The sequence below is a fragment of the Nicotiana tabacum genome, chromosome 17, assembly GCF_000715075.1.
Source record: "Nicotiana tabacum cultivar K326 chromosome 17, ASM71507v2, whole genome shotgun sequence".
NCBI classification, from domain to species: Eukaryota; Viridiplantae; Streptophyta; class Magnoliopsida; order Solanales; family Solanaceae; genus Nicotiana; species Nicotiana tabacum.
In genome coordinates, this window is record NC_134096.1 from 115,147,035 (window position 1) to 115,172,469 (window position 25,435).

The 25,435-nt window shown below is 38.5% G+C and overlaps 3 protein-coding genes across 3 annotated transcripts in view; all 3 read right to left on the bottom strand.

Annotated features, from left to right (window-relative positions):
* Positions 1–279: 279 nt before the first annotated feature.
* LOC142172056 (uncharacterized) lies at positions 280–963 on the bottom strand. The gene has a single exon (XM_075235815.1). It carries the CDS (start codon positions 961–963, stop codon positions 280–282), a length of 684 nt encoding a protein of 227 aa, XP_075091916.1.
* Positions 964–5,179: 4,216 nt separating this feature from the next.
* Positions 5,180–5,989, bottom strand: LOC107789179 (putative F-box protein At3g10430). Its single transcript, XM_016610954.2, has one exon. The coding sequence runs from the start codon at positions 5,987–5,989 to the stop codon at positions 5,180–5,182; it is 810 nt and encodes a 269-aa protein (XP_016466440.1).
* A 5,864-nt stretch (positions 5,990–11,853) lies between these two features.
* LOC107789178 (uncharacterized) overlaps positions 11,854–25,435 on the bottom strand; it is a 30,484-nt gene continuing 16,902 nt past the window's right edge. The window contains exons 3-8 of the mRNA XM_075233795.1: positions 13,544–13,679; positions 13,318–13,426; positions 12,919–13,106; positions 12,687–12,806; positions 12,473–12,544; positions 11,854–12,035 (exon numbers count right to left, since the gene is read on the bottom strand). Of these exons, the coding sequence (XP_075089896.1) occupies positions 11,973–12,035; positions 12,473–12,544; positions 12,687–12,806; positions 12,919–13,106; positions 13,318–13,426; positions 13,544–13,679 (688 nt within the window). The 3' untranslated portion in view covers positions 11,854–11,972. The remainder of the gene's footprint in view (positions 12,036–12,472; positions 12,545–12,686; positions 12,807–12,918; positions 13,107–13,317; positions 13,427–13,543; positions 13,680–25,435) is intronic.

Sequence of the window (25,435 nt, forward strand, 5' to 3'; positions counted from 1 at the left end):
GACCATTGGGTAGGTAACTGAAGGTTGTCCTTCTTGTGTTGTAGCATTAGCCATAGATCGTTGAGGAAAACCTCTTGTTCTATTCCTCTTTTTGAAGTCAGCTGGGTAACCATGCAATTTGAAACAAGTCTCTCTAGTGTGTCCTTTATAGTTGCAGTAGTCACAAAGCAAATTACCTCTTCTAGGGTTATAGTTGTTCTATATATTCGTTCCTTTATTAGTTTACAGTGTTGTTCCATCTCCTATATCAACTGCTTATGAGAATTTTCCTAGTGCTTTTTAACTCTCTTCAGAAGCTATCATCGAGTAGGCCTTATTAACAGTAGGCACTGGGCTCATCATCAGAATTTGGCTTCTAGGTTGTGCATAAGACTCATTAAGTCCCATTAAGAATTGCAACAACCTTTGATATTCAAAATGCTCAAAATAGTTCTTAGATTCTAGGCAATCGCAACCAGGACATGGCATTAATGCATCATATTCCTCCCAAAGGTCTGTCAACTTTGAGAAGTATGAAGAAACAGAAGAAATTCCATGTGACAAAGTGGCTATCTCCTTGTGCAAAAAGAAAATACAAGATCCATCAACCTTATCATACTTACCCTTCAAATAAGTCCACACCTTATGTGCACTCAACTTATACACAATTCCACTGAGCAATCCTTTGCTCACAACATTCATTATCCATGATAATACTATACCGTTACATTTCTCCCAAAGCTCATGCAGAGATCGGTGAAATTTATCCTTGGTACAACGACCATCAACAAAACCTAACTTACTCTTTTCAATTAGACCTCTTTTCATCGATCTACTCCATAGTGCATAATTTTCAGTTCCAGTTAGTTTAATCGAAATCAAGGAGCTACCTGGAGTATCACATGGGTGTAGATACAAAGGATGATGGTGATCTATGGTTGTTCCTCTGCTGGTTCCAGTCGAGGTTTCCTCTCTAATTGCCATCGTTGACGAGTTCAATGGAGTTAATTCCTCGTTTCAGTGAATTACAAGCTCGCTAATTGCAAATCAAAAAGGAAATGCAAACCCTATCTGAATGAATCAAAAAAGGGAAAACATGAACAATCAGTAACCGAATGAATTTGCAGAAAACAGAGAATGAAGATCACAGTGAGCGTGAATCTAACTCCTGTGCTCTGATACCATAATGAGAATCTGAGATTAACTTGATAGAAGGAGAAGAGAAATGTGCGAGAAGATTCTAGAACAAGAGCTCCATTGGAGAGCAAAAATGAGCTAAGATATTTTCTCAGAATCTAATGAATGCAATGACTAATGGTCTATATATACTCACTAACTAAGGTTAACTAACTCTACTCTTCTGTTAATTCCTAACTACCATTCACATAATTAGTTATAACTAACATCCCTACTAAACTCGTTGGCTCACATGCCAATCACGTGCCACTTCTATCTCCAATAAAACAGAACCAGGAATCTCAATCACTTTCTGCTCTCAAACTTGTATGGTGCTATTGCCACTGCCTGAACATTTCAATCCTTACTTCTTTGGTCCTACAAAAAGAAGTATGCATTTGGTTCAAAAATTTGTTTGAAATTGATGGCATAATAATGACAAATTCCGTATAATCTGGGATTAATTGATTCTTTTTTTATTCGTAACTATGAGCGATCCTATGTTCCAGACCCGAGATATTCTCTTATGAGCAGTTCCAGAACTAATAGTTAGAGTACTAATTTTCTTAGCTTCGAATGTATTTTACACACTATTATTCACTTTCTTTACTGACACCTGTTGCAGTTTAATTCATGAGTTTATTTTTTTTTTCTAATACAGAGAGAGAAAGAGAGAGCCGTTGAGATGGAAAAATGTTGAGCTAAGTGTACTGGCAGGGGATGCTTCATTTATTTTACTGATGAACTCAAGACATACTTGCAGAATTTTCTAGCAATATTTCTTTCCACTAAATAATGAAATTAAGGGTGTGTTTGGTAGGAAGGAAAATATTTTTTAATTTTTTCATGTTTGATTGGCTTAAATGTTTTGGAAAATATTTTTTCCATGAACTCATTTTTCTCCAGTTGGAGGAAAATATTTTTCCTATCAAGGGAAGGGAAAATAATTTTCAAAACTCATTTTCAACATTCCCCACCCTATTTCCCATCCCCACCAACCCAACCCACCCTATTCCCCATCTCCACCAACCCCCACCAACCTACCCCTCCACCCCCTCCCACCCCACCCTAAATAGAAATATTATCAATAGTACTTTCTTTTCATGTTATAGATAGAGTACTTTTTTTTTATTTCAACAAATGAGTATTTTCTTTTCATAGTATAAAAAAGGTATTTTCTTTCATTTCAACAAAAAGAGTTTTTTCTTTTCATGACGTAGAAAAAATATTTTCTTTCATTTCGACAAAAAAATAATTTATTTTCATGTTATAGAAAGGGTACTTTCTTTTCAACTAAAATAAAGTATTTTCTTTTAGTTATGGAGCATAAATTTTAATATTATTTTTTTTGTAAAAAAAAGTAAAACAACACATTAGTTCTTTGGGTATGTATGAATTTTTAGAACAATAATTAAATTCTTGAAGAAAATAGAGTCTTCAAATTGTTGGATATTTTTTCTTTTTTGTTGTGTGTGTGGGGTGGGGTTGGGGGGGGGAGAGGAGAGGAGAGGGAGAGCACAAGAAACATGGGGACTTGGGAGAAGCGGGATGAGGAGAGTAGCATAAAAAAATATTTTCCTAAAAATAAATTCTACTCTCTAATCAAATATTTGAAAGTATTTTCCGGAAAATATTTTTCACTCACGAAAAATAAGTGATAAAACCACTCATTTTTCATGGAAAATACTATGAAAAATATTTTCCTTCATACCAAATACACCCTAAGTGTTTACGATTTCAAGTGTGGGTCTCTTAGGTAGGGGTGTAAAAAGAAAACCGACAAACTGCACCAACCCGATAATCCGAGTCAAACCGAGAAAAAAAACCGACTATGATTTGGTTTGATTTGGTTTGGTGTTGAAAAAAAAAAACCGACCATAATTGGTTTGGTTTGGTTTTAACTAAAGAAAGTCAAACCGAAACCAAACAAACCCGACATTACATATATAAATTTTTTAGATATATTTAATATATAAATATATTTATTGTGATGTAATTTATAAATATTTCTTAAACATTTTCATAATTTTATCTTTTAAGGTATTATTTCAAGGTTGAACTTAGAACTTTTGAATGTTCCAATAAGTTTTATAGCCATTAATATTAGTAACATAAATAATGCTAACAAAAGCCCAAACCAAAATCAAATCAATATTAATGCTAACAAAAGATATTCAATTCAATACTTCGAACAACAATGTATTGAATATCTATTTTTTGTTTTGCAATAATTTAGATAAAAATGCATAACTATTTTTATTTTTTCTTTAGTGTTTAGTCATGTAATTAATACTCCCTTATTAGTCTACTTATTTTAGCATGACTTAGTACTTTTAGATTATGTTTATTTTTATTATGGCTTTTAATTAGCAATATTTATATTACATAATTTTATTGTTTTTATTGTTGAATATTTTAGGATAATGCCATGACACATCTCATTTTTTGTATAATTTTCTTGGAAAATGCCTTATATAGTTGTATCTTACTAGGATTAAAGAAATATTTTGAGCACAAGTTATATGTTTTGTGCTACGAAGATTTTACCGAAAAAAACCCGAATAATCCAAAAACCCGAGAAAAATCGAGATTGAAAAACCCGAATTTTATTGGTTTGGTTTGGTCTTTAGATTTAATAACCCGACACAATAGGTTTGGTTTGATAATTGCAAAATTCGAACTAACCTGATCTATGTACACCCCTACTCTTAGCTATTTCTTTGTAGATAATACATGCTTAGATATCTGCTACAGAACATTAGTGATGTTTTTCTGACCACAAAAATAAGGACAATAGAAATAGAAAGAAAAAGAAAGGACAGACAAGTTGCTAGACAAGCAGTCAAATGAGATAAATGTCGCAGATCATTTAGTGTTTCCGTTGCACTTTTATCTGATAGAAATCATATATGTGGCTCAAAGTTTATGGTTCTACTTCTACCTATTGAAAGTTCTTTTTGTCGCTGGCCTCCATTATACCATTCGTTTGACAAATCCCAGATAACAAAGTAATTAATTGTTTCCATATGAATAAATACGAGAACGAATAACGATGTTCTTTACAGCCACTGAAATTTTTTTTGATCCTCAATTACAAAAAGCTCTCATTCCGTTTCAACCAAGCTCTGTTTCACAAAAATTCTTGATGCAATTGACAACACAGTATTTTAGCCTATGATAGAATGGAATACAACATATTGTATCTTTACAATGCTTGCCCTCTCCACAACATAAAAAATCAAGACATCTCTATTCATATCAACGCCTACAATCATTGGATCGAAAGTCAAGACCACACTGTCCATGCCTTATGAATCTAAGAAATTCCAATTAGCAAGTCAAATGAATTGGTGCGCGTAACCAAACACTATCATCTACAGTATAAATTATAAAACGTGTTGTCACATATTATCTGCTCAACTACTTTTGCAAGTTTAAAAGATCAATTACATACTTTATGCGCACACTGACGATAATCAGCACAATGTGAAGCGAATGCTTGAGCACTGATGTAAGTCCAAGAAACGAGTGCCTCGACTTTGAAGGTGAAGAAAGGGGCAAGGGATACACAGAGTATGGGATTTCATGAACTTATTTAATGAGTTCTAAAATTCAGACATAGTCTGTTCTCTATAAATATAGAAGACACTGAGCTTGTAACATATTATCAGCTCTTGTTTAAAGCACAATCAAGGAGTCAAATATGTCAGGTAAAGTCGTTTAATTGTTACTATGCTCTTCTTATAATAATGAACCGAACAACCACCCTCCATGTAATTTGTCCACACGCCCGGATGACGAAATCCAAGATACCTCGTCTCATGGGTCCTAACATCATAAGAGACTAGGCGAGAATGTTTAGTTGCAAAAATAACAGTGTATGGATTCCAACACTTAAACTTTGAAAAGCATTGAAAGGTAAGAAGTTTGTTCCAAACCCCTGGTTGGATCATTACCCATAAATGATTAAAAAATCCATCAACACTGTTCAAGAGGGCAATGGAGTCATCAAGTAATGTCAAATTCAGCCTCCAATGATTGGACGCGGAGCATCTGGCCCTCCAATCTCTACAAACACCTCTTTGCCAAAGTCAAAGGAAAGAATGCTACACTTGCATCTTTCCCCTTTTAGCAGCCAGTAATAAGCTCCATTCAGGTAAGCAGTACCAAGGGCTTCTATACAGTATTTATATATGAAGATATCATGATTTTCAGGTTGAAGTATTCTCCATGAGTCCCTCGAACAGGAATAGACGGCTGCATATGCTTGAGGGACCCTACGATTTCTGATGTTATCCCAGAAAGACCGAAACCAAACCACCTTATAGTCATCTGTTGTTGGGTCTAATCCGAACCCAAAATTACAGCCTCTTTGTCTGAAAGATGGTTGAAGCTTGAACTCGGGTGAAGGAAGGGGCCTCACCTCCCGGGTGGCAGGATTCCACATAGCCAAGGAGATGTTGAATATGCTGCCATCAATTACTCTCTCCAATAAAAACAAGCCATCCACAGAACCTAAAAAGTATGTCATACCTCTGAACCTCTGGAGATAATCCGGATTTTCATGTACAACTGCAGCATCTGAAATCGAAATCAAAGTGATGGGAGGGGAATCATCTGGGGCACTATGATCATAAATCAGGATTTCGGGGGGCTTGTTCTTGCCGCTCCAATTCATGTGTTCTCTGATAAAGCTACGGCTCTTGATAATCTCGTACCAGTTCTTGCAGACGCACTTGAATCTCAACAAGGACTCCACCGGCAACCTGAGTAGAATCTCCATTGCCAAATCTTCAGGGAAAGCCCGACCATCATTATCTCTGGTGGCGGCCATAGCAGTGTCGGGTACAAAACTGCAATTAGCAGATGTTTCGACGGAGTGAGTTACCTGTTCTTTCTCTTTTTATAGTAATATGTTCCGCATTCTTTTTTCCCCCCAGATATTCCCCATTCTTTTAGACTTTGGAGTTCCTGCTCCTAGCGGAATTCCTTAATAATCGAATTATTTTATTATCATTAAATTCTACATTTAGTATTTTACTGTCCGATTCTATTTGTTCTACCTTTTCCTTTGACTACTAAGGAGTACTAATTATTTTCTACCCGTGTTGCGGGTGTGCCTAATCAATGAATATAAATCTTAATTAATTTTAAAGTGTTAAAAGTTTTGAGTTCCAACATAGTTTTCAAATAAGAAAATATTTAATAAACAAAGTATAATTTTAGCTAATAAGAATTCTATTTTTAAAGTATTCGGATGAGAGAAGAATTTCTACAAATAAAACCTTAAGTTTAAAATATTAGGAATTCTAACATAGTAATTCAAATAAGAAATTTAATTATTTAAAAATCTTAAATATTAAAAAAATAAAAAAAAACAATTTTATCTATTGTAAAATAAATTTAAAAAAATAAAAAACTCGATCACTATGGACAGATTAACTTACTTGAATCTGCGTGGTGGTTCTGAGCAGTTAATTATCTTAATCTAGATCATATGCTAGACAGCTAGAGTGTACATTAACGCGGAGTAGTCTCTTTTTAATTTTGGAGAGTTTTTGATTGTCTATTTTGAAATTTGTTTGCTCATCAATCCATATAATATTGCTCGAGAGTCTATCTTATCATAATACCCTCTCTCTTCTTTAAGTTTTAGCGTCCGCTATGTAAATAATTCTCTGGATATATTTTGTTCATATCAAATTAATATTTTTTCTCGTTTCAAGTTCATGTAAGTCTGAATTCATTAATTTTTTTACGGAAGTAATTTCATAATTTTTATAATTTGTGAAAATCAAGTTATTCAAATAAATTATACAAGGTAAATTTAAACTCCTAAATAATTGGACTTCATATCTTGTTCAAATAAGCAACTATTAAATAAGAAAATTTTAAGTTGATTTTAAAGTCCTAAGATTTAGGAAAGTTACTTAAATTACGATTTTGACTAATATAAAATATATTTTGAAAATGTAAAAAAGGCGAACGATATTTCGCTAAGGTCATTCGTGCTTTTAATAAAGTATATAAATGTGATTGAATATTAAATCTTAATAAAAATTAACATAATTATTATTTAAAAATATATTTGACTTGTAAATAATTTTTTTAAAAGTATAAATTTCTAAAAATGGTAAATGTTTATCATATTTACCGAGCTTAATAAAAGAAGAATTTTATGTGGCAGAAGTTCTTGAATGCCTTATTGTAATTTTAAAACCCTAGACGGATACAGAAATAGAGAAAGAGAGAGGGCAAAACTGTCTAGTCCACATGCAGGGTAAGGTCGACTACCATTACCGATGTTGGCCAGATGTGGATCCAAAATTTAATTTTCAAAAAAGAGATAAAGATTTTGATTCTAACGGAGATAACTATGATCATGCTAGTTGCGGTGAAGTAGGCATGGGTATTAATGTCTAAGCCCACAATAAACATAAGATATATCTTTTGTTTCGGCAAGTAGGTAGAGGTTTAGATGGAGTGAATTACCGGTCCAATTCTCACTTTTATGTTGTTTGGGTTTAGGTGTGATATTGTTTTCCTAACTGACTTCTTCCTTAATTTGTGCTCTACCGTACCCCCATGCTATTGGGGTTGAAACTTGTTAGTTAATAAATGACATTTGTGTGTGAAAAATGCTATTTGGCAGTGGGCGCGGGGCGATTGCGGTGCGGGTTTAGATTCACAAAACTTCAACCCGCACCGCATTATAAATTTTTTTGTTTTCAACCCACCCCACCTAACAAAAATCTTTCATTTTCTTTTATAAGTTCTCTGTTTCGTCAAAAACAATTTGTTCTGTGCAATTTTAATTTACTGAAGTTTGCTAATTTAAGTCAATTACCAAATCTTCTCATCTATTTTTTTGGTCGTTGAACTGATATCTTAGCTATGCTATTTATATATTATTATTTAATCTTAATAAAAATTCATACTTTCAGATTTGGCTACTGGATTGATTTTGTTTTCTCTTATTGCTCTTTTAGTTAATAGCAACAGATTTATTTCAAAACGAAAAAGGGAAAAAAAACTTGAATGAAAAAAGAAAAAGTGGAAAAGAAAATTCAGATTTTTCCAGTTAATACTATAACCACGGCCTTCAACTATTAAACATCCAAAATCTCATTTTAAAGAAAAGTATGACAAGAAATGCTTCAACAGTCTATATACTCACCGGCAAATTTGCTTGAAATTGAAAACCCTCCTCACATTATTTTTAACCCGCAACCGCCCCGCAACTGCTTTTAGTTTTTAGAAGAATGTTCAGACCCGCCCCGCCCCGCACCCATCCCGCATTCATCTGCACCCGTCCCGCCCCGCATGATCTCAAACCCGCACCGTACCGCCCCGCACCCACACCGCCCTATTGCTATCCCTAGCTGTGTGATACACTACTGGCTGCAATATAAATAGAGCCAAAGCCTCAAATAAAATCTCATCCTTGCATACATATCTTTGAATACATAACAATATTACCGGTAATTACCACATTTTCTACTTTATGGTCTTCAGATTTAGTTGCAACACATTTACGTTTCAAGCTTCTTACTTTTTGTATCACTTGGCCAAAGACCATGGATGAAGAACTGTTTCTTAATACCAAAGATTTCAGTGACATCTCACAAAATGTTGGGAGCCTTGCCAGCAAGTTAGTGTCGAGAACTACTTGGTGTTTATTTTACGTACTGCATTAAAAAGAAACATTATGTCAAGGCCCCATATATTTTGTGAGATGTCATTGAGATCAGGAAATACTGCAAAATTGGAGTATTTATAAAGGAACGATTCTTCATTCATGGCTTGTGGCTATGTGATGCAAAAGGAAAGCCTGACATGTCGATGTCCTGTACCTAAATATGACGACTAAAAAGTAAAGAATGTGGTAAGTGCTTGAAATTAAGACTAGCAAACGTGCGTGCTGAGTTAAGGTCCATATTTGCCGTGTTGTAATCTTAAAAAAAAGTTATATTTGCCCTTCATTGATATATTTATCGTTACCGTTCTATTTGAGTATCATATTTACCCATGTACTCTTCAAAAGGGTTATATTTGCCATCCGTTGTACTTTTTTGACATATTTATCCTTACAATTATACTTTAGGATCATATTTGCCTCTCATATGTTAAATCGCCATGTCCCACCTTTGTTTTCATACATGGCGCCTATGTGGATTTCTTTTTCTTCTAATTTAAATATGGTCACCTATTTAAGATAATTTAACCCGCCCATGTCCCACTTTAGGAATGACAATTGTGTTGGATATCTATTTTTTTAGTTTTGTATTGATTTATAATGAAAATGTATAACCTAGTTTATCTTTTTCTTTATGCTTAGTTGTGTAATTAATAGTACTTATTTTAGCACGACCTATGTAGTATTTTTAAATTATGTTAATTTTTATTATGGTGTATTAATTAGTATAATTTTTTTTTTTACGATTTTATTATCTATGTTATTGAATATTTTAGTACAATGTTATGACTCATCCCATCTTATTATTTTATTTTCTTGAAAAAATTATTATATAGTTGTATCCTATTAGAACTAAAATAAATATTTGGAGCACAAGTTACATATTCTATGTTATTAAGACTTTATTGGGAAAAAATCTGAAAACCCGAAAAAAAATAAAAAATCCGAGATTGAAAAATCCGACTTTATTGGTTTGGTTTGGTTTGATTTATAAATCTAAAAATCCGATACTATTGATTTTGGTTTGGTAATTGAAAAATCCGACTAACCCGACCTATGTACACCCCTACTCCTAAATATTAAAGAGAAATAAATTAACATATACGAAGGTGAAATAATTAAATAAATCAATTAGAGATAACACTATAGTTTCGTTCACTCACTGTCCAAAATTTTCTCGCTCTCCGAAAAATATGGAGCTGACCCGGAGAAGAGAGATGGACGAGTGGGAAGGGGGGGGGGGGGGTTAGGATTTTCATTTATTTCAGTTAGTGTGTCTTATTTAAATATGTATGGGTGGGCGGGTTAAATTATCTTAAATAGGTGACCATATTTAAATTGTAAGAAAAAGAAATCCACATAGGCGCCTTGTAGGAAAACAAATGTGGGATATGGCGATTTAACGGATGAGGGGCAAATATGATCCTAAAGTATAATTGTAAGTTTAAATATGTCAAAAAAGTATAACGAAGGGCAAATGCAACCCTTTTGAAGAGTACAGGGGCAAATATGATCTTAAAATAGAACGGTAAGAATAAATATATCAAAAAAATATAACGAAGGGTAAATATAACCTATTTTAAAGAGTACAAAGGCAAATATAATCCTTTTCCGGTGTTTTTTTATACGTGCTCTTTATGTTATTCTTCAAATGTGTGATTAACAGCATATAATATTGTTTCTTTCATGTGTGCTATTCCTTTGGAGAGAGATGCCATGAATCATATATTCCGTATTATACCAATATAAAATATAAAATAAATTATATATTATAGATACAACAATGCTAATTAAAGAAAAGGACAGCCATATATTCAAACAAAGGTAAATTTCACAAATGGATATATAACTATGACTTTTTTCATCAAAGTCATATAACTTTGTTTTCTCACACAAAAATCATATAACTACGAACTTTTTTCATCAAAGTCACATAACTATGTTTTCTCACACAAAAATCATAAAATATTTACTAATCACACAAAAATCATAGTGATCGAAAAATATAATTTTTTAGTAGTATTTTCTTATTTTGTGGTTTTTTATTTTTTATTTTCAGTCTAATAAATAATAATCCAATTAAAATAGGAATGACTAAACTTGACCTGGCCTGCCCAACCCAATACTCATATATATAAATTAAAATAATACTAAAAGTAAATAGTAAATCCTTCAAAACATGTTACTTCTATCTTTTATTTTTCTTTTCAAGATTTTTATTCAAATTGATAGCATTTTTATTTCAAGTACTCTCTAATTATACCTTATATTTCTTTATTTTTTTTGTCAGAATCTCATGCATTCCGAACTAAGTTTCTTATGGGGGAAGAATTCACTTTTAGTATTATTTTAACTTACGTATATGAGTATTGGGTCAGGCTGGGTTGGGTCATTCCTATTTTAAGGGGAAAATATAAAATTAATCGGCTGGCCGAAAGTAATTGCATTTGCTAGCCAAAAGGCATAGCATACCTTTTCAAGTGCTTGTTTGGCTCTTTGATTAGCAGCTTTATACTTATCATTCTGTGAATAAAGTAAACCACTCATAAACACAAAAACTCAAATCAAACGAGAAAACGAAAAATATATATATATATATATATATATATATATATATATATATATATATATATATATATATATATATATATAAAATATTTTATCAGCTATTATTTTTAGAAGCGGCTAAAAATATACTCATATTTCTTCTATTTTAATTGGGTAATTATTTATTAGACTGAAAATAAAAAAATAAAAAACGTAAAATAAGAAAATACTACCGGAAAATTTATTTTCTGACCACTATAATTTTTGTGTGAGTTAGTGAAAGTTTTATGATTTTTGGGTGAGAAAATAAAGTTATATGACTTTGATGAAAAAAATTATAGTTATATGACCATTTGTGAAATTTGATGATTGTGATGATTCAAACCACAAGAAAGTTATAATAGATGTAAAGTTACAACTGAAACAACATTCCAGTAACATTAATAAGACAGGAAACAACATAGCCATATAAACCAGCCAATACATAGTTTACATGAGATTGTTTAGCAAGAGTTACTTGAGGCAAATTATATTCTTATTTGAAAGAAGTGTAAAAAATCCCAAGACGATTAATTCATTTAAAAACAGATGGTGCTATTGCCACTGCCTGAACATCCCAATCCTTACTTCTTTGGTCCTACAAAAGAAGTATACATTTGATTCCAATATTTATTTGAAACTACCGAATCCACATTCACTCATGGAGTGTATAGTATAGGAAATAACCAAAAAATAAAAATAGTACAATTTACCCTTTACTACATGAAATATTTTATTACCCTCCGTTATACTGTGGAGCTACTCTAAAGGAATTCCAGCATAGATTGACTAAATTCCCATGTGTCAAAATATTCCGAAAAATTTTCAAATATACACCTCTACTTTTTACTATGGTTTAAAGTTATCCTATGTTATACTTCAAGATGGAGCTTTGCTAGCTTCAAGGCAAATACAAAACCATTTACTAACTCAAGCAAGGGTGTAAATAACCAAAAAGTATAGTGGACGGTAAAATCAAAATATTAGTAAAACACTTTGCTATTCAGGGAAAAAAAAGAATAGGATGAGAATTGCCTGAAACAGAACATATTTAAGTGTTGAATCAATCTTCAACTCCTCCTCAAGCTCATATAAGTGAGACTTCCACTGCAACACAAGGCAAACGGGCGTTAAGAAACATAAATAAGTAAATTTGTGATGGAGTCCATTTTGTTGCTAGAGAAGTATTTATTAAACTTGGAGTAGAATTATTGGTAAAGGAAATGAAATAATGTGAAATGGAACTAACAGGACAAGTTCTTGCTAAAATCACAATTTCTCCACTTGGGTCGACACCCTTTCTTTTTAGAAGAGCGTCCTTGACAATTGACCTTGCTGGTAACCATGATTTTGCGTGGTAATGAATACTCTAGTTATGAAACCAAAAAGTTAAAACAGAACCTAATTAGCAAAACACGTTTCTTCAATAGACCAAAGAATATATTATAAGTAATGGAAAATAGTAAATATGAGAAACTAACTTCTAGAAACTCAGAACCAGCCAATTTCATAGCACGTTCAAAGCCTTGATTCTCCTTTTGAGGGGACTGATCACTGTCATTCCAATCCAAGTTGAATCTTGAAACTCTTGAAGGCAATTGTGTGTTTATTACATATTTCGGGTTCTGGTCTGTGTCATACCGATTAATTCCATTGTCATGTGCATCCACTGCCTGTTAAATACATTAGTTCATTTAGTGCACGCGGATCGAACTATATATACATCTACAAGAAGATTTGAAATGTATACATTTAATAAGATCACACTCATTCTGAACCATTGGAACTAAATCGCGAATTCCCCTCTGTTAGTAGATGCAACTAAAATTTGAAATAAGTACTACAAAATATTGGATTATAAAATGTTAAACATGAAATACTGGTTGATAGCTCTATGAAGTTTTTGTAAACTGCTAAGTACAACCTCTGCACATCTGGATGTTCTTTGTCAAGTTGAGCTTCTTTTGCAATGATCTCTTTTCCAAAATGCTAGAAGTGCAACATTGAATATATATATATATATATAATACCCTGCATTTTGCTAAAAGTAATCAACATAAGAGGTTTGTAATTAATTATAGGTGTAACTAAGATTTTATTCTTTACCTTGTAAATTAAACCAGCACTGCTAAGCTTAGTAGTGAAGCCAAATCCAATAACTTCCTCAAATCCCTTCTGATGATGATCATATCGATCTCGACTTGGATCATAAACTCCACCAACATCAAACACAGCATCAAGCACAAAATTTTCATAGGTGGTCATTTAACTTTGTGTTTATTACCCAAAAGTCACTTTTCTTTCTTTTGTTGCGTAAAGCGGAAGCTTAGGCCTTAGGATTTTGACCGTAGTCGGAATTGTATGAAGACGACTCCGGAATGGAGTTCCGTCGGTTCCGGTAGCTCCGTTGGGTGATTTTAGACTTAGGAGCGTGTCCGAACTGTGAATTTGAAGCATGCAGCTAATTTAGGCATGAAATGGCAAAGTCGATTTTTTGGGAAATTTGACCGGGGGGTTGACTTTTTGATATCGGGGTCGGATTCCGATTCCGAAAGTTGGAGTAGGTCCGTAATGTTAAATATGACTTGCGTGCAAAATTTGAGGCAAATCGGACGTGGATTGGTATGATTCGGCATCGTTTGTAGAATTTAAAAATTTCGAAGTTCATTAAATTTGGATTGGAGGGTGATTCATATTTTTGTTGTTGTTTGACGTGTTTTGAGGGCTCGACTAAGTTCGCATGGCATTTTAGGACTTGTTGGTATATTTGATTGAGGTCTCGGGGGCATCAGGATTGTTTCGGATGCTTAACGGGTTGAATTTGGACTTAGGCAAATGGCTGAAGTTTTCTGATATCTGGTGGTTTTGCACCTGCGGTGGGGAGATCGCATGCGCGTACTCGCACGTGCGGGTGAAGGAGCGCAAAAGCGAAAATGGAGGAGATGGCCAGGGGTCACAGGTGCGAGGGTCTTTCCGCATCTGCGAGCCCGTAGATGCGCTCGAAGCTCCGCAGATGCAGAGAGTGAGATGGAGGGGAAGATCGCAGAAGCGGACCTTTGTCCGTAGGTGCGCATACACAGGTGCGACCACTTGCTCGCAGATGCAGACCCAGTCCCTTAAGTCATTTCTGCACCTGCGAGGGAAATTCCGCAGGTGCGACAGTGTGTCCGCAGATGCGGAAGAACTGGGCAAAAAATGGAATTTCGAGGGTTTGATTCCCATTTCGATTTTGTGACTTTGAGAGCTCAGTGTGACGTGATTTTTTGAGGTTTCTTCAAGAAGATTGTTGGGGTAAGTAATTCTAACTCGGATCGGGCTATATTTCATGAATCTATTGCTATTTCCATCATCTAATTAGGGATCTGAGTTGTAAATTTGGGAAAAAAAGGTAGAAACTTTAAAGGCTAAAATTTCGAGTTTTGGAAGGTGATTTGAGGATGGATTCGAGTAATTCTTAGATGGTTGGACTCGTGAGTGGATGGGTGTTCACATTTTGTGACTTTTGTCGGATTTTGAGATGTGGGCATGGGAGCCGGTTTGAGCCTATTTCGGATTTTGGTTTATAATTTCGTATTTTTCTGGTGGAATTGATTCTCTTAAACTATATTAATTATATCGTACTGCTTGTGGCTAGATTCCGGGCGTTCGGAGATTGATTTGAGGGGAAAAGGCATTGCGGAGTAGGATTTTGTGCGGTTTGAGGTAAGTAACAGTTTTAAATCTGATCCTGAGGGTATGAAACCCCAGATTTTAGTATGATGTGACTATTTTGGAGGTGACGCACATTCTAGGTGACGGGCATGTGGACGTGCATCGTGGGGGATTGTGACTTGGTCTGTCACGTGAGACTGTAAAGTCAAATAGACTATTGTTAATTACTTGTTCCCTCTGTGTTATAGAGATTTGACTGCAAATCATATTAGAAATCATGCTTAGGCTATGTGATAGTACTGTTGGGACCCACAGAGGTCGCGTACTTGTCGAATTATTTGCTAATTGCTGTCTTGTACTCAGTTATGGTTTTACTTACGCATCATATCTCAGTCTCTTCTTGATTCTTGTTGATACACTATGTTATTTTGTTTGGGCTGATCTTTATGATTTCTGAGAGCCCGAGAGACAGGAGAGGTTGGTGACTGAGTTAGGGCCTGAGTGCCGAGCTATGAGCTATAGGTATGTATATAGATCGGGTTGCATGCCGCAACGAGCCTGAGGGCTATATGTATATGGATCGGGTTGCACGCCGCAGCGAGCCTTAGAGCTGTATATATATAAATGGATTAGGTTGCACGCTGCAACGAGCCTTATGGCTATTTATATATTATGGGATTGGGCTGCACGTCACAATGATATAGCGCTTGGGCTGAAGGAGCCCCTCCGGAGTCTGCACACCCCCAGTGAGCGCAGGTACCTATTGAGTGTGAGTACTGAGGGCTGAGAGCCGAGTGACTGAGTTGTTGTGACGAGTTAAGTGACTGTTGCCCTGAGAGGCTGTACTTTCCTTTTCATTTGTTGATGCACCAAGTTGCTATCTGTCATTGTCGTGAAATTTCTGAAATATTCTATATCCGAATTACCTGCACTGTAATTGTATAAAATTGATTTGATTTGAACTGCCTGATTTGAAAGAATGTCTATTCTTTGCTGGAATTATTGAAAATGAACTGTATTTGTATAGCTCGTCACTACCTTCTCAGTTTCTTATTTATTTATGTTACTTGCTGAGTTGGTTATACTCATGCTACACCATGCACTTCATGTGCAGATCCATGTGTGTTTGATCACGGAGGTCATTGAGTTCGTGCGCGATCGAGTACCGGAGACTACGAGGTAGTTGCCGGCGTCCGCAGACCTTGTCTCTCCTTCTATGTTTTCTTTCTTTTCTGTATTGATACTTAGACACAATTTGTATTAGACTGGATATCTAGATGCTCATGACTCAGTGACATCCCGATGTCGGGCTATTTTTTCGCACTTATGCTTTGGGTTTTACCTCGTTCTTTTTTTTTTTAATGAAAGACTCCGGTCATTTTAAATATATTAATTCATTTCTGTTAAATGTTGTATGTATTTTGGAGATGTCGGCTTGCCTAGTATCACGATAGGCGCCATCACGACGGGTTAGGTTTTGGGTCGTGACAAGTTGGTATCAGAGCCTAGGTTATATAGGTCTCATGAGTCATGAACAGGTTTAGTAGAGTCTTGCGGATCGGTACGGAGACGTCTGTACTTATATTCGTGAGGCTGCCGAACCCTTAGGAAAAACTTCACACTCTTGAATTCTTGTCGTGCGAATCTGTTGATTCTGGTGACTAAATTTCTGTTGTTCTAGTTCTCTCACAGATGGTGAGGACGCGTACTACGGGGCAGGATGGACATCTACCAGTACCACCAGCCAGGCCTGCGAGAGGCCGAGGTTACAGTAGGGGCAGAGGTGCAACCCGCACATCAGCTGGGGCAGTACCTGCAGACCCACCATTTGCCCCAGTTCAGGAGCAGGCTCCAGTTGTGGACGAGTCTGTGGGACCAGCTCAGGCACCACCCGCGCCCATTGTGATTCTAGGCCTTCAGGAGGCCTTAGCTCAGATTCTGACCGCGTGTACCAGTCTTGCTCAGGCGGTCTCTGTTCCGGCCGCAGCAGCCACTTCTCAGGCCGGGGGAGGTGCTCAGACTCCCGCCGCCCGCACACCAGAGCAGGTGGTACAGGGATTCCAGACACCGGGGGCACCACCAGCCCAGCCGGTTTCCGCTGCTCAGGATTATGTTGTTCTTGCTATGCCTGAGGATGAGCAGCGTAGATAAGAGAGGTTTGGGAGGCTCCGGCCTCCATCTTTCAATGGTGCAGAGGGAGATGATGCACAAGGTTTCTTGGACAGGTGTCAGAGGATACTTCGTATGGCAGGTCTTCTGGAGACTAGTTGGGTCTCGTTCACTACCTTTCAGTTCTCAGGGGCTGCATTCAGTTGGTGGGAGGCTTACGAGAGGCGTAGTCCGGTCGGCGCAACACCCCTTACATGGCAGCAATTCTCCATTCTTTTCTTGGAGAAAGGTTCATGCCTTAGTCTCGCAGAGAGGAGCTGCGTAGGCAGTTCGAGCAATCGTCAGGGTGATATGTCCGTGACGCAGTATGAGATGAGATTTTCTGAGTTGGCCCATCATGCTATCTGATTGGTTCCCACAGACAGAGAGAGGATCAGGAGGTTCATAGATGGCCTCACTTTTTAGCTGCGATTGCTTATGACTAGAGAGAGAGTGTCTAGTGCTACTTTTGATGAGGTTGTCGACATTGCTCATCAAATTGAGATGGTTCGCAGCTAGAAGAGGGTTGAGAGAGAGGCCAAGAGGCCTCATGGACAGGGTAGATTTAGCGGTGTTCCTTCTGGGGGCAGTTCCACCACGGTAGGGGTCGTCCTTTCAGACATGCTCAAACGGCTCGCCCAGTTCACCGTAGTGCATCATCTGGCCATGGTTCACACAGTTATCAGCAGGGCCATTCATCTCTCAGTGCCCTCCCATCTCAGAGTTCGTCCCGTGCTCCATCAGGTCAAGGCTCGTCTAGGCCAGGTCCTTCTACTAGTTATCCCGATGCTCGGGGCTCCCTTCAGTCCCCAGCACCAGCACCGGGGAGTTGCTATGAGTGTGGAGAGTTTGGCCATACCAGAAGACATTGTCCCCGCCTTACGGGAGGTCCGGCTCAGTAGAGGAACCAGTCTATGACATCAGCACCAGTATCTTCACCACTCGCTCATCCAGCTCGGGGTGGAGCCCAGTCAGCTAGGGGTCGCCCGAGAGGGGGAGGCCGATTAGGGGGCGGCGAGGCCCGTTTCTATACTCTTCTTGCCAGACCAGATGCCATTGTTTCAGATGCTGTGATTACAGGTATTGTCTCAGTTTGCCATAGAGATTCCTCTGTATTATTTGACCATGGTTCCACTTATTCATATATGTCCTCGTATTTCTCTCATTATCTATTTATGCCCCGTGAGTCTCTAGTTGCACCTGTTCATGTGTCTACACCGGTGGGCGATACTATTATTGTGGTCCGTGTATATCAGTCATGTGTGGTGACTATTGGGAGTCTGGAGACTAGAGTGGATCTCTTGTTGCTTAGTATGGTCGATTTTGACATGATTTTGGGTATGGATTGGTTGTCTCCATGTCGTGTGGTTCTAGATTATCACGCGAAGACCACGACATTCGCGATGCCGGGGTTGCCGAGAGTTGAGTGGAGCAGTTTTATAGACTATGTTCCCAGTAGAGTGATTTCATACTTGAAAGCTCAACGGATGGTTGAGAAGGGTTGTCTATCTTATCTGGCCTTTGTGAGGGATGTTAGTGCAGAGGCTCCTGCTATTGATTCTATTCCGGTGGTGTGAGATTTCCCGGATGTGTTTTCTGCAGACCTACCGGGCATGCCGCCCGACATGGATATTGATTTTGGTATTGATTTGGTGTCGGGCACTCAGCCCATTTCTATTCCACCGTACCGTATGGCACCGACTGAGTTGAAAGAGTTGAAGGAGCAGCTTCAGGAACTCCTTGATAAGGGATTTATTCGGCTTAGCATGTCACCTTGGGGAGCACCAGTTCTATTTATGAAGAAGAAGGATGGTACTATGAGAATGTGTGTTGATTAGGACAGTTCAACAAGGTCACAATCAAGAACAAGTATCCTTTGCCGAGTATTGATGATTTGTTTGACCAACTTCAGGGAGCGATGGTGTTCTCCAAGATTGACTTGAGGTCAGGGTATCACCAGCTAAAGATTTGGGACTCAGATATTCTTAAGACAGCTTTTAGGACACGGTATGGCCATTATGAGTTCCTTGTGATGTCTTTTGGGCTGACCAACGCCCCAACAGCGTTCATGCATCTGATGAACAGTGTGTTTCGGCCTTATCTTGACTCGTTCATTATTGTATTTATTGATGACATCCTGGTGTACTCTCGTAGCCAGGAGGAGCATGCCCAGCATCTGAAGATTGTGTTAGAGCGGTTGAGGAAGGAGAAGCTTTATGCAAAGTTCTCCAAGTATGAGTTTTGGCTCAGTTCAGTGGCGTTCTTGGGGCACGTGGTGTCTAGTAAGGTTATTCAGGTAGACCCGGAGAAGATAGAGGCGATTTAGAGTTGGCCCAGACCATCCTCAGCCACGGAGATTCGAATTTTTCTCAGTTTGGCTGGTTATTACCGTCGTTTTGTGGAGGGCTTCTCATCCATTGCATTGCCCTTGACTAAATTGACCCAAAAGGGTGCTCCTTTCAGGTGGTCGGAGGAGTGCGAGGAGAGCTTTCAGAAGGTCAAGACTGCTATGACCACGGCTCCAGTTCTAGTTCTACCATCAGCTTTTGGTTCTTACACAGTGTATTGTGATGCCTCGCGGATCGGCATTGGGTGTGTTTTGATGCAGGAGGGTAGAGTGATTACTTATGCTTCGCGCCAGTTAAAGCCCCATGAGAAGAACTATCCTATCCATGACCTTGAGTTAGCAGCTATTGTTCATGCCTTGAAGATTTGGCGACACTATTTGTACGAGGTCCATTATGAGATTTGCACTGATCATCGGAGTTTACAGCATCTGTTCAAACAGAAGGATCTTAACTTGCATCAACGGAGGTGGTTGGAGCTTCTTAAGGACTATGATATCACCATTTTGTACTATCCCGGGAAGGCCAATTTGGTGGCCGATACCTTGAGTTGCCGGGCAGAGAGTTTGGGTAGCTTGGCATATCTTCCAGCAGCAGAGAGGCCATTGGCATTGGATGTTCAGGCCTTAGCTAGCTAGTTTGTTAGATTGGATGATTCTGAGCCGAGTCGAGTATTGTCTTGTGTTGTCTCTCGGTCTTCTCTTTATGATCGTATCAGGGAGCGTCAATATGATGACCCCCATATGCTTTGCCTTAAGGACACGGTCCAGCACGGTGATGCTATGAAGGTCACTATTGGGGATGATGGTGCATTGAGGATGCAGGGCAGGCTATGTGTGCCCAATGTAGATGGTTTGCGTGAGTTGATTCTCCTGGAGGCTCACAATTCGCAGTATTCTATTCATCCGGGTGCCACGAAGATGTATCAAGACTTGAGATAGCATTACTAGTGGAGGAGAATGAAGAAGAGCATAGTGGAGTATGTAGCTCGGTGCCTAAATTGCCAACAGGTAAAGTATGAGCATCAACGACCAAGTGGGTTGCTTCAGAAGTTAGAGATTCCGGAGTGAAAATGGGAGCGGATCACTATGTATTTCGTTGTTGGGCTTCCACGGACTCAGCGAAAGTTTGATGTAGTTTGGGTGATCGTGGACCGGCTGACCAAGTCAGCTCATTTCATTCCTATGATGACTACCTATTCTTCCGAGCAGCTGGATTGAGTGTATATCTGCGAGATCGTCAGGCTTCCTGGCATACCGATATTTATCATTTCTGACCGGGGTACGCAGTTTACATCACGGTTCTGGAGGGCCGTACAACATGAGTTGGGTACTCGAGTGGCGTTGAGCACAACATTTCACCCTCAGACGGACGGATAGTCCGAGCGCACTATTCAAATATTAGAGGATATGCTCCTTGCGTGTGTGATGGAGTTTGGGGGTTCGTGGGATTAGTTCTTGCCACTAGCGGAGTTTGCCTACAATAACAGTTATCAGTCGAGCATCCAGATGGCCGTATGAGGCTCTGTATGGTAGGCGGTGTAGGTCTCTAGTGGGTTGGTTTGAGCCGGGCGAGGCTAGATTATTGGGTACAAACTTGGTTCAGGATGCTCTGGAGAAGGTTAGGGTGATTCAGGATAGACTACGCACAGCCCAGTCCAGACAGAAGAGTTATGCGGATCGAAAAGTTCTCGATGTTGCATTCATGGTTGGAGAGCGGGTCTTGCTCTGGGTGTCACCCATGAAGGGTGTTATGAGGTTCAGAAAGAAGGGCAAGCTGAGCCCGAGGTTTATCGGTCCATTTGAGGTATTGCGACGTGTTGGGGAGGTTGCTTATGAGCTTGACTTGCCTTCCAGTCTAGCAGAAGTTCATCCAGTATTCCATGTTTCTATGCTCCGGAAGTATCACGGCGATTCGTCTCACGTATTCGATTTCAGCTCAGTCCAATTGGACAAGGATTTATCTTATGTTGAGGAGCCGGTGGTGATCTTAGATTGGGAGGTTCGAAAGCTGAGGTCGAAATCTTAGATTATCTTATGTTACTTGCTGAGTTGGTTGTACTCATGCTACACCCTGCACTTCATGTGCAGATCCAGGTGTGTTTGATCACGGAGGTCATTGAGTTCGTGCGCGATCGAGTACCGGAGACTATGAGGTAGATGCCGGCGTCCGCAGACCTTGTCTCTCCTTCTATTTTTCTTTCTTTTCTGTATTGATACTTAGACACAATTTGTATTAGACTGGAAATCTAGATGCTCATGACTCAGTGATATCTCGATGTCGGGCTATTTTTCCGCACTTATGCTTTGGGTTTTACCCCGTTCTTTTTTTTATGGAAGACTTCGGTTATTTTAAATATATTAATTCATTTATGTTAAATGTTAGAAGTGTTTTGGAGATGTCGGCTTACCTAGTATCACGATAGACGCCATCACGACGGGTTAGGTTTTGGGTCGTGACAATGATCATATCGATCTCGATTTGGATCATAAACTCCACCAACATCAAGCATGATGTTTTATACTTCAATGCCACACAAGAGGGGGGTGATTTGTGTGGTGTCCGATTTTCGCGTGCACAGATTATAGAAGGACCTGTGTCACGACCCAAAATCTATTAAAGGTCGTGATGGCGTCGGACACCGCTGTCAGGCAAGCCAACAATAAATACTCAATTTGGTTCTCGTTTTAATATTTTTAAATCATATTTTTCCTTCCATTAAATAGTAGAAGATGGAATTTACAGAGTAAATGATAATATTTTAAAAAAATTTCTATACAGAACAACTCATAATCACCCAAAAATCGGGTGTCACAAGTGCATGGGCATCAACTAGGAATGTAAAATAAAATACAACATCTGACCGGAATACAAATTTGTACAGGAGAAATATAAATACTCTGAAGGAGACTCTGCCGTCTGCGAGTCATAATGTGGAACGCAGCTTACGTAAGTCCCTGCATGCATTCATGCCTCTGCTCTCACAAGGCCACTAGTCACATATGTACCTGCACAAAAATGTGCAGCAAGTGTAGCATAAGTACGTAATCAATGTGTACCTAGTAAGTATCTAGCCTAACCCCGGAGGAGTAGTGACGAGGGGTCGACATAGACACTCACTAGTGGTCCAATAACATCAGGTACAGTAAAGAGATAAGTAAATATGAGGCAGAGTAAATAAATGAGGTAAACAAGTAATAAATCACGTGGTACAAATTCCCCCTCTTTACGAGGAACTCAAGCTCTCCATTAGAAATTCCCTCCTTAACGGAGCATATATATATAGTGGATCTCATGAGATAAATCGTCACAACTCAAATCGGGAAAACTCACAGATATACTGGCTTTTTGCCAAATATTACGCACGAATCGATGAGGATATGATATAGAACTCAAATTGGGAGAACTCACAAATATACTGGTTTTTTGCCAAATATTACGCATGAATCCATGAGGATATGATATAGGAAATGTCGAGGCGTACGACCCGATCCAACATAAAATCTTAAACTGTGCACTGCCGAAGGTCGAACGACCCGAACCATAGATACATCTATTAAACTGCCGAGGCAAATGGCCCGCTCCCATGAGAGTGAAATACAAATTCCTGCTGAGGCGAACGACCTGATCCCATAAAAGTGAAATACATAATCCTGCCGAGGCGAACGACCCGATCCCATTAGAATAAGAAGATTTGACGGGTCCTTGACCCCACTCATGAATAAACGTGTGAGTTGTAATTTATTTAACCAAAAACCTTTCAATAAAGTATATATATATATATATATATATATATATATATATATATATATATATATATATATATATATATATATATCACAGAAATATGCCGTAGGAGTAGTAAAGTTATTCGGTGACTAATCGTGAAATCGTGAAGTCTCTACAATAGCAAGTCTAGTCTCAAGTAGAAATGTAAAATAAGGAATTAAACAAGCAAGGATAATCCCTACAGTACAAGTACAACACGGTGTGAACCTAAGTTTACCCGGACAATAACATGAATCTAACTACGTACGGACTCTCGTCACCTCGTGTGTACGTAGTCTCCGCAACAAGTTGTACACATCAAATATACCACCTAGGGGTAGTTTCCCCCTCACAGAGTTAGACAGAAGACTTACCTCATTCCGACGTCCCAAAACCGGCTCCAACATCGCCCTAACACCTCGAACCGGTGACCGCCGATCCAAAACTAGTCATATAAAATGCAACCCAAACAAAATATACTCTAATACTCATAATTAATCAATTTATAACAATTTTCAACTCCGCTCGAAAAATCGATAAGGCAACCCTCGGGCCCAGTGCCCAGATTTCGAAAAGTTTTGAAGACAAACACTACCCATAGCATTACGAACTCAAATATATAATTTATTCTCAATTTCATACCCAAATTCATGATCAAAATCCAAGAATACTAATTTCTAGGTTTTTCTTCAAAATCCCAAATTTCGACTAATTTTCATGTTTAAATCCATATATAAACCATGTATTTAACTCACAATATGTGGGAATTACTTACCTCATGAAGGATGACAAAATGGCACTTCAAAATCGCACTCAAGAATGGCTCCAAGGAGAGAAAAGAGGTGAAATGAGCCAAAACCCGATTTGCCTAACTTATACATTCTGCCCAGGCGACTTTCGCACCAGCGAAGCCAAAGACCGCTTCTGCGGCACCAAGACGGCTTCTGCGGAAAAAACTGAAGGCCGCCCCTTCGTACCTGCGGTAATGTCTCGTTCCTGCGACATCGAAGGTGCGCAAATGCACCTTGCTCCTGCACTCCACTCCGCTTCTGCGCTCCAAGAGGCCGAATCTGCGCCATTGCAGATGCGGAAGAAGTCTCGCACCTGCGGGAACTGCCCAGCTCGCCTAAAACCGCTTCTGCGACCCTCATGGCCGCTTCTGCGGCTCCGCACCTGCGGCCAAAACACCGTCCAATCACACCAACCAGTCCAATCATTGTACCCTTCAAAAGGTACACCTCAAATCACATCAAACAACATCGAAATCATGAATCACACCCCAAATCAAGCCTAATGAACTTTAGAACTTCAAACTTTTATATTCGATGCCGAAACCTATCAAATCACGTCCGATTGACCTCAAATTGTGCACACAAGTCACATTCGACATTACGGACCTACTCCAACTTCTGGACTCGGAATCCGACCCCGATATCAAAAAGTCCACTCCCGGTCAAACTTCTTAAAATTATCCAAATTTTCAACTTTCGCCAAAATGACCTCAAAATGACCTACGGACCTCCAAATCCTCTTTCGGACGCGCTCCTAAGACCGGAATCATCATACAGAGCTATTCCCAGTCTCGGAATCCCAAACGGACGTCGATATCATTAAAATGCACTTCAACTCAAATTTATGAAATTCTTCCAAAATGCCAACTTCCATAATAGGCACCGAAATACTCCCGGGTCATCCAAAACCCGCTCCAGACATATGCCCAAGTCCAAAATCATCATACATATCTTTTGGAACCTTCAAATCCCGATTCCGAGGTCGTTTACTCAAAAATCAATCCTGAGCCAACTCCTCCAACTTAAAGCTTATGAAATTAGAATTTTCTCTCCAAATCAACTCCGAACTTCCCGAATTTCAATTTCGACCACACGTACAAGTCATAATACTCGAAGTGAAGCTACTCAAGGCCTCAAACTGCCGAATGACGTGTTAGAGCTCAAAATGACCGGTCGGGTCGTTACATTCTCTCCCACTTAAACATACGCCCGTCCTTGAACGTGCTAATAACTGCTCTGGAGTTTGTCCGAAATCATTATTTAACACCTCGTGCACCTACCCGTGATACCACAAT

Excerpts from the sequence above, each read along its gene's own strand:
- LOC142172056 (XM_075235815.1), bottom strand. The coding sequence starts at position 963 with ATGGCAATTAGAGAGGAAACCTCGACTGGAACCAGCAGAGGAACAACC.
- LOC107789179 (XM_016610954.2), bottom strand. The coding sequence starts at position 5,989 with ATGGCCGCCACCAGAGATAATGATGGTCGGGCTTTCCCTGAAGATTTG.